The sequence below is a fragment of the Callithrix jacchus genome, chromosome 5 (assembly GCF_049354715.1).
Source record: "Callithrix jacchus isolate 240 chromosome 5, calJac240_pri, whole genome shotgun sequence".
NCBI lineage: Eukaryota > Metazoa > Chordata > Mammalia > Primates > Cebidae > Callithrix > Callithrix jacchus.
In genome coordinates this window covers 92404714-92421856 of record NC_133506.1, presented here as the reverse complement: position 1 = coordinate 92421856, position 17143 = coordinate 92404714, and the positions used below count along the sequence as shown (strand labels likewise).

At 41.2% G+C, this 17143-nt stretch overlaps 2 protein-coding genes across 25 annotated transcripts in view; one reads left to right on the top strand and one right to left on the bottom strand.

Annotated features, from left to right (window-relative positions):
* Positions 1 to 17143, top strand: part of LOC103793320 (guanine nucleotide-binding protein G(i) subunit alpha-2-like) — a 154682-nt gene that overhangs the window by 33479 nt on the left and 104060 nt on the right. For 15 of the 24 annotated variants that reach the window (XR_013535681.1, XR_013535680.1, XR_013535679.1 and 12 more), the window contains one exon: positions 1460 to 1550. The exons of 4 other annotated variants lie outside the window; for them this stretch is intronic. Coding sequence is in view for 8 of the 20 variants with exons in the window: in XM_078373628.1 (XP_078229754.1) it covers positions 1460 to 1550 (91 nt within the window). In the remaining 12 variants the exon portion in view is untranslated. Of the gene's footprint in view, positions 1 to 501; positions 783 to 1459; positions 1551 to 8587; positions 15069 to 17143 lie in introns of those variants that run through there. 5 more of the 24 variants (XR_013535686.1, XR_013535687.1, XR_013535685.1 and 2 more) reach the window with 3 other exon arrangements.
* Positions 7366 to 13406, bottom strand: KRT12 (keratin 12). Its single transcript, XM_054256065.2, has 8 exons — positions 12804 to 13406; positions 12341 to 12423; positions 11237 to 11393; positions 9856 to 10017; positions 9639 to 9764; positions 9275 to 9495; positions 8611 to 8681; positions 7366 to 7831 (listed from the first exon to the last, which is right to left on the bottom strand). Exons 1-8 carry the CDS (start codon positions 13368 to 13370, stop codon positions 7734 to 7736), a joined length of 1485 nt encoding a protein of 494 aa, XP_054112040.2. The 5' UTR covers positions 13371 to 13406; the 3' UTR covers positions 7366 to 7733.

Here is a 17143-nt window from a genome sequence, read left to right as displayed (position 1 = left end):
CATGGTTTGCACCCGGCATCAGGTATCTGACATTTGACTAAAAGGGCAGGAGTCTGAGGTGGGAGAATCCCTTGAACCCAGGAGTTTGAGGCTGCAGTGAGCTATTATCACGCCACTGCACTCCAGCCTGGGTGACAGAGAGCGGCCCTGTCTCTAAAAAAGCAAATCTTACAGCTCCAAAGTGCTTTATGACTTGTTAAGCTCCTTCACAGAGCTTATTTGATGCTCACAACCTGTGTTAGAGGGAAGATAAATATGATTCCCCCCTCCCCATATGTTGGGTGAGAAAAGTGCACATTTTCTTTTCAAAACTGGAATAGTTTAGGATTGTGCATGAAGGGAAGAAAAAGAATAAACGTGTCTGGGGGAATTGTCTGTAAACCAGTTAATTTCTTTAGTTGTAGAGAGACTTTTTTTTTCTTTGCATAATAATAGCAGGTAATATTTAGTGCTTACTATATGCCAAGTGTGAAGTAGATATTTATTTTGCCTTGATTTTAGGGAGCAGAGAACTAAAGAACAGAGGGGCAAATAAAACCATTAGAAAGTGCAGAGCTGGAACCCAAACTCAGGCCTCTGAATACCGAGTACCAGCTCAGCAGGAGAGACCCCCACCCAGGTGGTGCAGAAGGAGATGAAGGGCGAACACCCAGATAGAACAGCAAAGTGGGTCTATCGGAGGGGCCAGCAGCCTTCCCAGCTGAGAGCCACAGGGCATGACAGCATTCCAGGCGAAAGGCCCCGAGCAAATTCTGATCCAAGAAGTTATTCTCTCTGAACAGGTGATTATTATTAATAAACAGGTGTTCTGTGTTTTCTGATAACGCAGACATCTACCAAGTAGACAGCTGTTGCCCGCTTACCACTGATTACAAACAAGCTAAAAAGTGTTCTCCAGGAGGGAGCCACAGGGGCAGGGTCAGATATCTCAAAGAATTGTTTCAACCAGTGTATGATATTTGTACATTGTCCTGCCATTTTGGAATGCCCCAAGTAGTTTTCTATTTATGGGTTGGGGGGGGCGGGTGGCAGCTAGGTTTTCCTTGGCATTGTTCTTCCTAGCAAACAATATATTCAGTCATACACTCAGCATTCATCAGTATTCATAAACTTAATACTTCTCATCTGAATAGTACTTTTAACCTCTGTGCTCAGTGGTGTAGCGGTGTACTGGTGTAAAACAGTTTTCTGGGAAACATATTTTTAAAAGCCCAAGTTCCATTGTGTAAATATTCCCATCGTGGTCAGTTTCAAGCTGCCAGCTTGGAAAATTCCTGAATATTTACTGATGAGTGGTTAAGAGCCAGCTCACCCTAGTACAGCACTGATGATCCTACATGGCCTCTCTGTGCCTTTGGACAGTATCATCGGAAGAAAGACTATTCAATTATTATTTTAAAATCGACTTTATTGAGTTAAGATGTACTTATAATGAAATATATTCGTTTTAAATGTACAGTTTGAAGAGGCTTGCTAAATGGACCCATCACTACAATCAAGATCCAGAACACTTCCATCAGTCCCAAAGGTTCTTGGGTGCCCCTACCAAGGTAACCAGTTAATCCCCATTCCTCCACACCTTTCAGCTCAGGTGGCCACTGAGTTTATTTCTGTCACTATGGATGAAATTTTATCTTTCTGAAAGTTTAATATAAATGGAATCATATAGTATGTATTCTTTTGTGTCTGGTTTCTTTAGCTTAGCACAATGTTGGATTCAGTTCCAAGATTTAAAAAACATTTACTACCCCATAAAAAAATCATTTACTCAGCTATATGAATAAAAATTCATTTTCATTTGATATTTGAGAATTTTTTTTTTTTTTTTGAGACGGAGTTTTGCTCTTGTTACCCAGGCTGGAGTGCAATGGTGTGATCTCGGCTCACCTCAACCTCCACCTTCTGGGTTCAGGCAATTCTCCTGCCTCAGCCTCCCAAGTGGCTGGGACTACAGACATGCGCCACCATGCTCAGCTAATTTTTTTGTATTTTTAGTAGAGACAGGGTTTCACCATGTTGACCAGGATGGTCTCGATCTCTTGACCTCGTGATCTACCTGCCTCGGCCTCCCAAAGTGCTGGGATTACAGGCGTGAGCCACCGTTGAGAATATTTTTAAAGCCTGCGTAGTTATTGATTGGTTGGTTTTCTTAACTCTAAATAATTACTTTCTTTTTTACTTTATGCCTTATAGAACTGCCTCCTTACTGGTGAACTTTTTGGAAACTAATTGTTAGTTAAATAAGACAATTTTAATGTATTAAGTTGATCATTTAAAAAGGTTTGCTTTTTTCTTTTTTCTTGTTTTAAAAGATAAGCCTTCTAGTATCAACACATCCCGAGTGACTTGAACATGCAGGGTTAGTTTATTGATTTTTTATTCATTTTGATTTTTTTTTGAGACAGTGTCTTGCTATGTTGCCCAGGCTGGAGTGCAATTGTGCAGTCTCAGCTCACAGCAGCCTCTGCCTCCTGGGTTCAAGTGATTCTCCTGCCTCAGCCTCCCAAGTAGCTGGGACTACAGGTGCGTGCCACCACGCTGGGCTCATTTTTGTATTTTTAGTAGAGACAGGGTTTAACCATGTTGGCCAGGCTGGTCTCAAACTCCTGACCTCAAGTGGTCCACCGGCTTTGGCTTCCAAAAGTGCTGGGATTACAGGTGTGAACCACTGTGCCCGGCCAGGGTTATTTTAAGGTTCATTTCCTGAGACTCCAGAAGATGGCACTCTTATAAAGCCTAAAGAAATAAAGCTTTGGCAACCTATGGCTGTTTTTCTAGGTGGTTCCTTCCTGCTGTGACCTATTTGCAAAGCCATTTGTTTGGGAGTATAAAAGTTATTTATTTTTTCTGATTATCGGAGTCATATATGCTGGTTATTAAACATTTTAATGAAGTTATTTTTCAAACCCCTTGCTAATCCCCAAGAGATAACCCCTATAACAGTTCAGTATATACACAATATTTTCCAGACCTTCCATTAGCTTATACACACAACATATGCATATAAAAGTAAAAATTTAAATTTGTGAGATTTTAGATTTTACGATAATCGTAAACAATATTCTTGTCTTTTGCTATAGGATTCTTTATTCAGGTTCTTTTCTTAAAAGACAGACCTTCCACTTCCGCAATTCATTATTTGCTGAGTCCGAAGGGACGTCTCACATCTGTGTTGAATTGGGGCTTGTGGCCTAGTGAATGAGGGCTAGACTCTCATCATAAGGATGTTGGTATGGTCTGAAAGTTTTTGTCCCCCCTAAATTAGTATGTTGTATTAGTATGCCCCCCTAAATTAGTATGTTGAGACCTAATCACCGATGTCCGGGTATTAGGAGGTCCGGATATTAGGAGAGTGGATTAGGTCATGAGGGTGGAGCCCTGGAGAAGGGGATTATTGTCCTTATAAATGAGGCCCCAGAGAGTTGCTTTGCCCCTTCTGCCAATGTGAGGATATATCGAGAAGAAGCTGTGTATGATCCAGAAAGTGGGCCCTTATCAGGTACTGAAGCTGCCTCTGGAACTATGAGAAATGTTTCTCTCTCTTTTTTTTTTTTTCTTTTTGGAGACAGAGTCTCTCTGTCACCTAGGCTGGAGTGCAGTCGTGAGATCTTGGCTTATTGCAACCTCTGCCTCCCTGGTTCAAGCGATTCTCCTGCCTCAGCCTCCCTAGAAGCTAGGACTACAGGCGTGCACCACCATGCCAGGTTAATTTTTGTATTTTTTGTAGAGACAGGGTTTCACCATGCTGGCGAGGCTGGTCTTGAACTCCTGATTATTAGTTAAATAAGACAATTTTAGTTTATTAAGTTGCTCATTTTAAAAGGTTTGCTTTTTTTCTTCTTTCTTGTTTTAAAAGATAAATCTTCCAGTATCAACACATTGCAAGTGACTTGAACACGCAGGGTTAGTTTGTTTACTTATTTATTTATTATTTTATTTTTTGAGACAGAGTCTCGCTCTGTTGCAGGCTGGAGTGCAGTGGCGCAATCTCGCCTCACTGTAACCTCTGCCTCCCGGGTTCAAGTGATTCTTCTGCCTCAGCCTCCTGAGTAGCTAAGACTACAGGTTACTCCCCGAGTAGCTGTGATCTGCCAGCCTTGGCCTCCCAAAGTGCTGGGATTACAGATGTCAGCCACTGTGCCCAGCCAGTTTCTCTTATTTTTAAGCCACCAAGTCTGAGGTATTTTGTTCTAGCAGCCTGTAGGGACTGATAGATGCTGTGCTAGTTGCATTTCTTGTCAGTGAGAATAGGGCAACGTGAACTGACGTTAACGTTAATTAGAAATGTAATGCTTCCTTTGCAGAGTGAAGACTTATAGGATATTTTGGCTGAGATAGTATCAGGAAAGGACTGTTGTTTGGGTCTTGCTGGCTGTGCCATGAAATCGTAGCCATTGGAGCTTCAGTGGGAAATTTTGTGAAATCACGACTTTTTTTTCCAGATAGTTTTTGCCCCCGTGTAAGATTATGATATAGAAGTCCTGTTTTGTAAAAAAGCTTGCTTGTAAAGGGCGTTTGAGGTAGAGAAGTAGGCAGGAAAGGATCTGTGAGCCCATGAACTGTCCATAAACTGTTCTGAAACGCTAAGAGCTCTTGGCGGAGCAGAACGTATCTTGGGGGCTGGGAGTCTGGCCAACTCCCGGCGCCCAAGAAACAGTCAAGGACAGGACACTTATGAAGCAGATCTTCCTTGTTTACCGACTGAACTCGACTAGCCCAAAGATGAGTATGTAAACTAGTTATGTAAGCGGATACAATAAAGGAGCAAAAAGAACACAGAGATATTGAATCAGAGCGACTTCCAGATGTGACTTGCGAATAGCCCGTGCTGCTGTCTTGCCGGTGCTGAGGTAGAGTGGTTTCCGTGTGTGTATTTCTTTCCATCCTCCTACTTCTCTCATTAAAATTTTCTATCATTTTATTATTGTTCTCGGTCTGGTGTTTTCTTCCCACGAATCTGCCTGTTAAAGGAAAAACCAAGCTTGGTGCGCGCAGTTAGCGCAACACCCCGTGATATAACCTTGCCAGTAGCTAACATCCCCCAGAGAGTACCATCTGGGAAACCATGGAAGAACTGAAAGGCTTTTGTGACCTATCTTTGGAGGTCGTATACCATCACTTCTTTAATAAATCTGCTCCTTGTTCATTGTGGGAGGGGATTACACAAGGGAATGAAGACCAGGAGGCAGGGATCACTGGAGCCATCCTGGAGGCTGCCGCAGAAGTCACCAATGTGTAGATGGTATTAAAACTATGGGATGAGATTGGGGAGGAGAGGCTGTGGAGAGATTTGATGAGTTACCTGGGGAGGGAGTGTAGAGAGAAGACAAGAGGATTGAGCCAACACTCAGTCACAGAGAGAAGTCTGAGGAAAAGCTGCTTATGGAGTGATATCTCTGGCAGCTTTGTGGAAAATAATTTCCAAGAGAAGGGAATGCTGAAAAACTATGATACCAGCTAATAAATGACCCTTGCATTTATACTTGTGCAAAATCCTTTCTCCTTTGGGTCTCACACCATTCTAATGTAGGAAAACAGATGTTATTTAAAATAGTAACTATTTGCAGGCATTTTTGAGCACTGGGGAAGTAGAATCCTTTGTTTATTGCTTGGGGATGGTGGAGCTTGTTCAGAGACCTGGATAATCCTTTTGAGTCTGAAAGGTAAAGTCACCGTAGAATATGTGCCGGAAGGTGAGGGCTAAACTAAGAGAGCTGAGTGTATAATAAAGTGAGGTAAGTGGAGGATCTGAAACCATTAAAGAATCTTTTTTTCTTTTCTTTTTCTTGAGACAGAGTCTTACTCTGTTGCCCTGGCTAGAGTGCAGTGGCACGGTAACAGCTCACTGCACTCTTGACCACCCCAGGCTCAGGTAATCCTCCCACCTCAGCCTCTCAAGTAGCTAGGGGTGTGCACCCTCACACCTGGCAATTTTTTTTTTGTAGAAACAGGATTTTGCCATGTTGTCCAGGCTGGTCTTGAACTCCTGGGCCCAATCAATCTGCTCATGTCAGCCTCCCAAAGTGTTGAGATTACAGACGTGAGCCATTGCATCTGGCCATGTAAATAATATTAAAAGGAAAAGCTGCATACTGAAGCAAATCAGCTTAAGTTGGCTGACTAGCTATTGGCTTTTAGACTCAGCTCGGGAATTCCTCCAGTCTAGCACAACCCTCCTTCTCCCTTCTGCTCCTTTGACACGCCTTGCTCACCACATCTCCTTGCTTCTTCATCCCATTTTGGTTCCATATAGTACATAACAATAAGACACAAATGTTGAGTACTTTCTAGATGCCAATACTTTGCGGGTTCCTAGTGCTTTAGGTACAGGACCTCATTTCATCTTCACAAAACTCACGCCATGAAGCAGGTGCAGCCATCATGACATTTCCACCTTAAAAAACTGAGGAACATGTTACTTGTTATTAAATAGCAGAGCCAGAAATTGATCCCAGTGTAATGTTAGAGCCCAGGCTTTTAATCATTAAATGTTGCCCGTTTTCCTTTTATAATTTTGAATTGGGCAACCCATGTTGAGCCACCGTCTGTTCAGTCTTAGACTTTGGCTGCCTTTTTCCCTAATGCAGAACATGATTTCTGTTATTGACTTGTGGATCTGACCTGCCCCAGTAATGACCCCACCCTGGGCCTCACTGCTGCCAAATAGGGGAAGGGAGAGCAGAGCAATGTTTGCTCACACCCTCTGTCTTTTCACGTGTATTTGCCCTGTTCCCTTTCTCCCTCATCTGCCTGGATGATTCCTGTATGTAGTATTTTATTGCCTTTCCTGGAAAATTGTTCATTTCTCCCTCCATGTGTCCTTTGAACTTCTATTCAACCAATCTCACTGTAAACCATTCCTGGTAGATGTTTATCTCTGTCCTCAACCATGGCTCCTCAAGGCAAGAACCATATCTTGTTCATCACTGAGCCTCTAAACTGGCACACTGTCAGGGCCCAGCATTTCTTGACTGCATGGAAGATGGTGCTAGAACTTGAATAGGACAACTCTCAACTGCTGTAGTGGACAATTTAATTTCACTACAGCCTTGATGGGCTTACATAAAAAGGAAGGAAGTTCTAAAAGAATCTTCTTTTAACTTAATCCTCAAACCCTGACATCCTCATCCCAGTTTTCAGCTACATTATTATTATTATTAGTGTTTTGTAGAGATGGGGGGTCTCTCTATGTTGTCTAGGCTGGTCCTGAACTCCTGGCCTCAAGCAATCATCCTGCCTCTCAGCCTCCCAAAGTGCTGGGATTATAGGTGCGAGTCATCATTCCCAGCCTCTATTTTATTATTAGTATTTTGAAAACTTCTTTCTATGCCCTTGACATTACTGTTGGAATCAAGAAGGCATACATTTCACATTATTACCATTCATCTTTTATTACAGTTAACTCTATTCAAACACCACCACTTGATTAAAGCTCTGTGATTAAAAAATATTCCAGGTTACCAGAAGAAAGTTCATTAAAAGACTACTCCAGGTCCAGAAAGATATAAGGTAATTTTGATTTGTTATAGAGATCAACATCATCAAAATGACTTGTGACTGGATATTGGTTCAGAAGGGCAAAAAGCACTCAGTGTGAATAGGGAGTCCAAAGAAAATGAAACAGACACAAACAGGGATTGAACTAATACAGCATCTTACTCTGAAAGGAGTAATTTCTATTTGTAAATTTCTTGTTCCTAAGGAGCCAATCATGGGGCAGATCTTGTGACATTTTACATTAGTTCTTCAATTTCCTGAACTTGAGATGAGACCACCTCACCATTCACCATCTCCTGCACAACTGTCTTGATTTTTCTGGTTTTGGTTGGGTCTAAAGATAAAATGGAACAAGGGGGCAAAAGTTAGTGTTTCAGAGATTAATCCAACATTGGTTGTTTAATGTAGGCTTCTAAATTAAGCATCAGTTGATACAGTCCATCTAATTAAACTTTCAAAAATAACTTTTACTTCTTAAAAATGTGTTTTATCCAACGAAAATGAAATTATTCAGTGTTGCCTTGTACAGCCATGAAAACATTAAAAAAATTTCAAAGGTGGTTATGGTGATCATAATACCTTGTAGCAGAGCAGGTTTTTTCCCTCCTGGGATTGCCAATTCTTTTTATTTTGTAATTTTAATTTAAATTTTCTTAGAGACAGGGTCTTGCTCTGTTGCCCAGGTGAGAGTGCAGTGGCATGATCATAGCTCACTATAACCTCTAACTCCTGGTCTCAAGTGGTCCTCCTGCCTCAGCCTCCAGAGTAGTTGAGATCATAGGCATACACCAACACATCCAGCTATTTTTTTCTTAATTTTTTGTCTCCCTATTGCCCAAGTGGGTCATGAACTCCTGGCCTTAAATGATCCTCCCACTTCAGTTTCCCAGAGCTATGAGTTTTCAGGCATGAGCCACATGTCCAGGCCCCCAAAAGTTTTAATACAGTACAGACTACTCATTTTGTGCAGGAATGCATAAATATTTTTCCTTGGCTCAGAATATAAATATACTTAAAATTAATAATAATGCCGTGTTCGTTGAGATCTTACAGGTTTTGCACTAATAAATGTGTTTCTGACTTATTCTAGGTGATTCTAGGGTTTCTGCTTACCTTTAGAGGAATCAATTGACTGTGCTTGTGATTTGGAGTCTGTCACAAATAAACTTTCGTCCAAACCATCACTGTAAGAAAACAAAGGAGAAAACATCAAAAAGTGAAGCAACCTGGCTTTTAACAGAAGATCTGGTCTCAGAAATTAAATTAGTTAACATAATTCTTTTAACTTAATCCTCAAACCCTGACATCTTCATCCCAGTTTTTATCTACATTATTATTATTTAATGTTTTGTAGAGATAGGGGTCTCTCTATGTTGTCCAGACTGGTCTTGAACTCTCAATTTGTAGGCCTGGGTTCTTCCAGCTAGTCCAGACTCTGGTCACTTTTGGAAAGCTTGTTAGAGTAGGAGGTTCAGATGGCTACTATGCGTCCTCCTTATCATCAGGTCTTTGATATTAGAAATTGAGTGAGTGACTTTTGTAGTACAAAGAGTACTCATTTACAATCTGCTTCTGACCTGGTGCCTTTGTTCACTGTAGCATTTTATGAATTATCAAGTAAGATAATGGGTGAAAACACTTTGCAAAGTAAAACCCAGATATATCTTTACTAGACTTTTGTTTGTTTTTCTGTCAACTAAAACCCCATTCCTTCTATTTCTGCTGTCCATGCTTGGTCAGCCCCTGAAGGTGTTTGTAGCCTCCGTTATCTGCTCACCCTTGGGCCTCCCCGTCCAGCAGGCGGCGGTAGGTCTCAATCTCCAGCTCCAGGCGGGCCTTGACATTAAGCAGCCGCTGGTGGTCCATGTTCTGGCGCTCTGCATCCGCGCGAACCTGCAGCAGCTGAGCCTCCAAGTTGCTGATGAGTTGCTGCACCTGGGACAGCTGCGCGCAGTAATCGCCCTCGGCTTCAGCCAACGAGTCCTCCAGGGATTTCTTCTGCACGTGGGAGGGAAACGGTAAAGACATAACGATGGAAGGGACGGAAAAGAGAACGGCAGCCAAGGAGCTAATGTAATTTGGACGCAGCATTTTCTTTGGAAGTCCAAAGGATGCTGCATCTTTTTTGCCCACGAGCCTACCATGGCGAGCTGGGACTGCAGCTCGATCTCCAGATTCTGAACGGCGCGACGCAGGTCGGTGACCTCACTCTTGCTGGACTGAAGCTGCTCGGTGTTGGTGCTGATCTCCTTCCTGAGCTCACCGCTCTGCAACAGTAAAGAGAACCAGGGACTCCAGAGCCACGCTCGCTCGCAGGCCTTCCAGTGAATGTATCAAAGGCTTTGTTGTTTGTGTTACCTTTTCAATGAACCAGGCTTCAGCGTCCTTCCGATTCTGCTCAGCGATGGTTTCATACTGTGCCCGCATATCGTTGAGGAGCCTGGTGAGGTCCACTCCGGGGGCAGCGTCCATTTCTACGCTGACCTCGCCTGGGCCGCCCACCCGGAAGCTTTGGAGCTCCTGGAGGCAGCACGTGAGAGAGAGGGGCACAGGGGCCCATTGTGACTTCGTGGGCCCTGGATACATTTGTCCTCCTGCACCTCTTCCTACTACACACACACACACACACACACACACACACACACGCATACACACTCCTAAAAATTCTATTTTATGACTGTTGGTATAAAGGCAAATATATTAATACAATATATTAAAACTTTTTTAACCTGAAAATTCCTATTTTTCTTCTGATTTTACAAGAACCTAAGACATATTCATGTATCTCTGAAATTACCACACACCCTGGAAGCTGTGCCTGCTGTGTCTAATGGAAAAGTTGGCCCTGCTTCTTGAGGGGCCGTAGCCTTTACATGAAGGGAGGCCTGATATGTACTTACTGGGGTTTTCACCTACAGCTGCCAAACAGAGGGCTGCAGACAGTACCCAGGCTTGCACACTGTTTGTGCCACAGTCATTGAAAATCTAGTAGAAACTTCCTATTGCCGGCATCCCTTCCTTACCCAGCCTCCAATATGCACTTTGAGACATCAGAGTTCTCTGTGCGTGCATTATGCTAAGTATAACCAATTTCTCCAACATATATAACATTATATATTATTGGTCGACTTTTGTTCTTTAACTTTTAAAGTATTCAGTTTTTTTTTAAGGACTTTTTTTTTTGAGACGGAGTCTTGCTCTGTCACCAGGCTGAAGTGCAGTGGCATGATCTTGGCTCACTGCAGCGTCCACCTCCTGCCTCAGCCTCCCAAGTAGCTGGGATTACAGGCGCCTGCCATCATGCCCAACTAATTTTTGTATTTTTAGTAGAGATGGGGTTTCACCATGTTGGCCAGGCTGGTCTCGATCTGCTGACCTTGTGATCTGCCCGCCTCAGCCTCCCAAAGTGCTGGGATTACAGGCATGAACCACCGCGCCCGGCCTACTCAGTTTTTTTTTAAATCACTGAATTAGGACAGTTAGCTTTCCTATTGTCATTGCCTTATAATGAAATTGACAAAATCAGGAAGTGCCTCTAATTTGTTAAGCCTTAACAGGAACCACCATCACCACCACCACACACACATCACACAGAAATCCAAAACAAATGGCCATTTTAATAGGGAGACAATGTGTTCTCCATACTTGTCCCGACTCCAGATTTCTAAATTTGAAATTGTAATTTTTGAGTCTGGGAGAAAAAAAAAGCAGCTGAGTGAGGCTGCCCTGTCTGACTCACCTCCTCATGGTTCTTCTTCATATAGGCCAGCTCCTCGTTCAGACTCTCGATCTGCATCTCCAGATCGGTCCTGGTCACGGTCAGCTCATCCAGCACCCGGCGCAGGCCATTGATATCGGCTTCTACCCCCTGGCGCAGGGCCAGTTCATTCTCATACCTGAAAACCAAGTGCACAGCAGTCTAGGGAATCAACACAACCATTTGAACAAAGCCACTGATGTCAGGTCAATTTCTTGCTTAAATCTGTGCAACTACTTAATAATGGCAGTACTGTAGTGTATGATGCGGTTTTTGCGTTTGTGTTTTTCCTTTCTTTTTTTCCCCCACCATTGTTTACAGTTCAGTTAGAGAGGAGAAGAAAAGTGAAAAATCAGTGAGGCAGTACTTTTCTACCAGCTATGAATCCCAATAGCACAGCATCCCAGGGAATAATTTTCCCTCTAGCTGGCTGCTGTGGCTATAAATAGCAGCAGCCCCTCTCTAAGTGGAATTTCTAAAAGCATTGAAAATAAGTTGCTCTTTGTGCTTAACGTTCATGATTTAACTGAAAACATTGATACTTCTTTAGTGGCTTTCACCAAGATTTTACAGGTTCAGGACCATGGCCACTGCAACTTCCTGTGTGTGTGGAAATTTTGTGAAGCAAAAAGGAAATTAGTATTTATTCCTTACGTCTGGGAGAGTTGAGCATGGAAAAGGAGGAAGGAACATGGGTAATCTTTCCATTGCATGTGTCATTAGGAAAACGATGGTTTCATTGAACACCTTGGCAAAAACTGATGAACTCATTTTGATACATGGAAAATTGAGGTTTAAGACACTGGCAGAATTATGGTGTCAGTCACATCATGAGTCAATAGCGCACTACAAATACAGTGATCCATAGCCCTGGGTTTAAGCAACTTATAATTTAAGGACATTTAATGTGAATTGCATTAGATTCTGATTACTTTCTAGAACGCCCTATGTGAATTTACCAAAACACTAAATATATGGAACATGTGAACTTCAGAAGATTTAAAATATTTTATATCAGTGAAGGTAGGACAGGATGGCAGAAGACATGGTGGGACATGCCCGCAATCCTCTGTTTATTCCACTCACTTCATCCTGAAGTCCTCGGCGGCCAGTCTCGCGTTGTCAATCTGCAAGAGGAGCTGGGCGTTTCCAATGCTGGCTGAAATGATCTGGCAGAAGAGAGGGACACACACAAGATGAAGCCCTAAAAAACTAGTATTATACAAATATGTTTTTGACACAATGGTAAAAATGGTGATGCTAAATGCTTTTTATTTAGAGTTTAAGAGAGTTTCATTTCCCTAAGACAATGTCTGTATAAAGTAATATTAAGGAGTAAAGAAATATAGATTTCCTACAGAAAGATAAAGGAAATACAATCACTTCTTGGTAAATGATAAAACGGAATGAAACAACCTGGGGTGAGGAAATTGCTGCAAGTACAGCCATATTGGAAAACATCAAAGTTGTGGGTGATTATCACTAAAATATAATAACGGTAAAAAGGAAAACGAAATTCCCTAAGCCCCTCCAAACGACAACATCTTACCTTATTCCTGAGGTCTTCAATCAGTGGATAATACTTGTTGTAATCGTTCTGTGAAGCATCTCCAGCCCCAGTTCCTCGTGTCTCATACCATTCTCGAATTTTGTTCTCTAGCTCAGTATTAGCCTCTTCTAGAGCTCGAACCTTATCCAGGTAGGAAGCTAATCTATCGTTAAGATTTTGCATAGTTTCTTTTTCTGATCCAGAAAGAAGGCCTCCGTCATTGCCAGAGAGAATACCTAGAGAGCCACCTCCTGGGCTCCCCACAAATCCCATCCCCAGTCCTCCAAAGCCACCTCCACCCAGGGCTCTCCCATAACCAGCACCCAGTCCTCCTGCCATGGAACTCCCAGAGCCACCCCCAAAGCCAGAACTAGAACCAAACATGGAAGCAGCAGAAAAGCCTCCAGAGCTGGCTCCAAAGCCAAAGGCGCTTCCCCCATAGCCACTGCCAACACTGGAAGCAGACATGCCCCTGGGTCTGCCTGCTATCACACTCTGCGAGGAGAGCCGCCGGGGTAGTCCGGAGGTGCGCACTGAGAGAGACATGGTGTTATTGGAGAGATCCATAGCCTGGGGAAGGTGGCCACAACTGGAGGAAGCTGTGCCAGTAAGCCAGAAAGCTAACCTTTTATAGGCTGCAAGATGGGTATCACAGTTGAAGAGTTCACTTTCTCCACTCAAAACTGGGGGCCTCCCCGCAAGTTTTTGGCCAGCTCAACAAGTGAATGATTTATGTATAATGAAAATTCATTGATATAGAAATAATTGAATCATCATTTTCATAAAATATTTGTGATATGAAAAAGAAAGCTGGGTGGAGTACAGTTTGCTTGTCATAAGGAATTTTTCTCCTCCAGGTTAGTCTGTTGCCTGTATCCCCAGGACTGCCTGGCATCTTGTACGCAGTAGGAAGATAATGAATGATTGCTGAATGAATACACTAAATACTTCCTCCTAAACCTTAAGCATTTTTAAGTCCTTCTTCATCTTTTCTATTTGTTTCCTTTGGAAAATCCAGTGTAAACCATTTGGTTCCTTTGGAAAAACCAATCCAATGTAAAATCCAATCATGATCAAGCATACCTTATAGTGGAATACAGTTTCAGAAGCAGCTGTGAAATGCGCTGGTGAAAGGTGGAGAATGAATGCATTTTCCAGATTGATACTGGAATTTGCATTTTCAAGGATTTTAAAACCTTGCCATTAGGATGTTGCGTGGTTTTTTTCCCTCTGATTCTTCAATTCTGCAAAGTACTATTTTTGAGTAGAGTATTATGGTTGTTTCAGCAGTCCTGCCTTGTCTGATTGCCCACTGCTCTACTGCTCTACACTCAGCACTTACTACGTTTATTCCTTCAACAGATATGACCCATAGTGGGTGCTCAATTAATGTGTTGACTAGTTGAATGGATTGTGTAAACACTTCAGGTTTTATTGCTGTTATCAATAAGGAGAAAGTAGAAACACAGTTTAAATTAAGAAATGATTAAAACCCCAAGTTTAAGAAGCTAGCAAACCATTTCAGTTGACTGCTATGATGTAAAAGGATAAGTTTTACATTATAGAATAAACTAACAAATTATATTTTAAACTTTGTTGTGAAAAGCATGCAAAGCATGCTTCAAGGAATTGTATCCAGTGTCTTTAGTTTTTAAGACATAAAATTCTTATACTTTCTTGTTTGATATACTATTTACCTTTGAAAATGATATGGCTTATACATTGGACATGAAAACAATAATGTTCTTATGGGAAATGCATTAACCTGAAAGAAGCCTGCTTTCAGTGAGAGTTGCAGATACTGAAAACAAAGTAGCACACTTCCAGGGTGATGGAATTCCCTTAGGAATTTAAATTTTGAGCGTTTTGATTGGATAAGAAGGAATAAGCATTTTTCTTTTACACGTTTTCTTTGAGATGATGACCCAAGTCTCTACATGTCTCACTGCAAAATAGTTCTATAGTTAGTTTTTAGAAATATAGCTCTCTATGTATTTATCGTAGGAAATTTGGAAGATGCAGAAAACATAAAGAAGATGTATGTATATATGAGTCTCTTATATACATTTTTGAATGTAATTGATTCAATATAAGATTTTACAATCTGCTTTTCTCTTAACTTTATATAATCAACTATCACTTGAACCTTAATAATTGGGTCTAGAATATGGATTGTAGATTCTTGGAAATTCTTTGTTGGGTTCAGATTTCTAAATTCAGTTTGCTCTGTATTTGATGATAGGAAATAAAATTTCTGGGTGTAAATAACAGTTTCTTTGTGAAGATGTTTATACTGAATTTTATTAATAAGGTATACACTGTGTGTACTATAGACATATATGTATTTTGACTAGAATGGATTTATTGAAATAAAATACACTAAAATCATTATAAAGATACAGTTCCTACCTCTTGGGAAATACAGGCTTCAGTTCTTCAAAAGGGACCTCTGTTTTCTTATAGATGGCCACTAAAACTCCTTTCCAATTTGGTATATTTGGATTCTGTGTTTTATTTTACTCAAAAGAAAACTTTTTAAAACATCACAAGTATTCTAGATTTTTAAAATAAAATTGAATTCTTATTTGATTTAATAATACATGCCTTTCACAAAAAGGAAGATTTTTATTTATTTATTTACTGGATATTAAAAAAATAACTTCAACTCTTATTTTAGATTCAGGAAGTACATGTACCGGTTTGTTATGTGTGTATATTTCATGATGCTGAGGTTTGGGGTACACTTGATCTCATCACCTAGGCAGTAAGCATAATACCAAATAGTTTTTAAATGTTTCCTCCCCCCAGTAGTTCCCAGTGTCTATTGTTGCCATTCTGTAGGTCCATGAATGCCCAATGGCTAGCTCCTAAAAAGGAGACTTCTAGAAGGCTCTCTATACATTTTAAAGTGGAGATTGAATCTATCTGGTAAGGATTAATTTCTCAGCCAAATTATTGGATCACAGTGAGATCACTGAGACGTTACTTACTTAATAAAAACAATTAATCATAATAATTAGCTGTAATAGTTAAGGTTTTTCCATAAGCATGCGCAGCTCTTTTTGTTTCTCTTACTAAAACAATAAGTTGGTTTTTTTGACATTTCAATAGCAGAAATAATATGTGAAGTAAGCCTCTAACTCTTACACAGCTTGCATTATGTGAAAATGATGTGGTCTTTTTGAAAATCAAATCAAGTATTTCAACCAAGCCAACATGAAAATATTCAAGTACTGGGTCTGCTGTTACCTCTATCTTCAATGTCTAGGCTGTGTGCCCGGTGTCTTGGACAAAGCCAACATGCAGTAGTATATGCTTACTGATTTCTATCTTGATATATCAAGCTGCTGGTTCATTAATGTGTGTTATGTGTGAGGACATTTTTCCAAAATTAAAAAATGTATCAATATAAAGGCAAGCTACAAAGTCGTGTTAGTAGATTCACAATGTAGATGCATTCAGCTGTTACTCTCATTCTAACTACACATGCATGCACACACACATACCCAGAAACATGCACTGAGATGTCTTTGCTTGGTGCACCCTGCAGAGGGATCTTCTGCAGCCCCTGCTGCTCCACCTTCCCTGGGAGCCCTTTCTCCTGAGAATGCTTATTTCTCTGGCCTTTATCTTGTTGGGGTTAGTCTCACAATGGCTAGCGCTTGTTTTCCCTTGTAGAGTACAGACTGACTTCCCAGGAATTCCAGATCCGTAGCCTAGATTCCTTGTTGTTTACTGCTGCCTCCTGTCCGCCTGCATATCCAGTATTATTTTCCTGATTACAGCCTCTCTGAAGCTGAGGTTCTTCCATTGTGAAGAGTCCTGAGCCAGAACTAGCAGTGTTCACTGGAAATGAGGGGACAGATGTCGAGGGGTCACACCTGAAGTCCATGGCAAACCTCCATAAGGAATACCTGGGATCAATTCTGGCAAATGGAAGGATTATTTTGACTTTTTGTAAAAAAAAAAAAAATCACTTTCCGAGGGGCACAAATGATGAACCCATGGTGAAATCCAATTACAACTTGTATATTATTATAATATATTGTCCTTTTATATTATTACATAAAGGACAAATGTGAAGGGACATATTTATCCCCAACCTAGACACATCACAAAGAGCAAGCAAGTGGGATTTCTAAATAAAGGGGTTTTAAGCAAGAAATTTGCAGAAATCACACATTTGCTATAGATGTGGAGAGTCTAGCAACCTAAGTCATTCTCAGCTTGAGAGAAGCCATGATCCATTTGGTTTAATTTCTTGAGAGAATGAAAATCTGTTCAGTGGAAATGCCAGCGATTTTATCCCCATAGGGAGATTTCTTTTTTACCAAGGATTC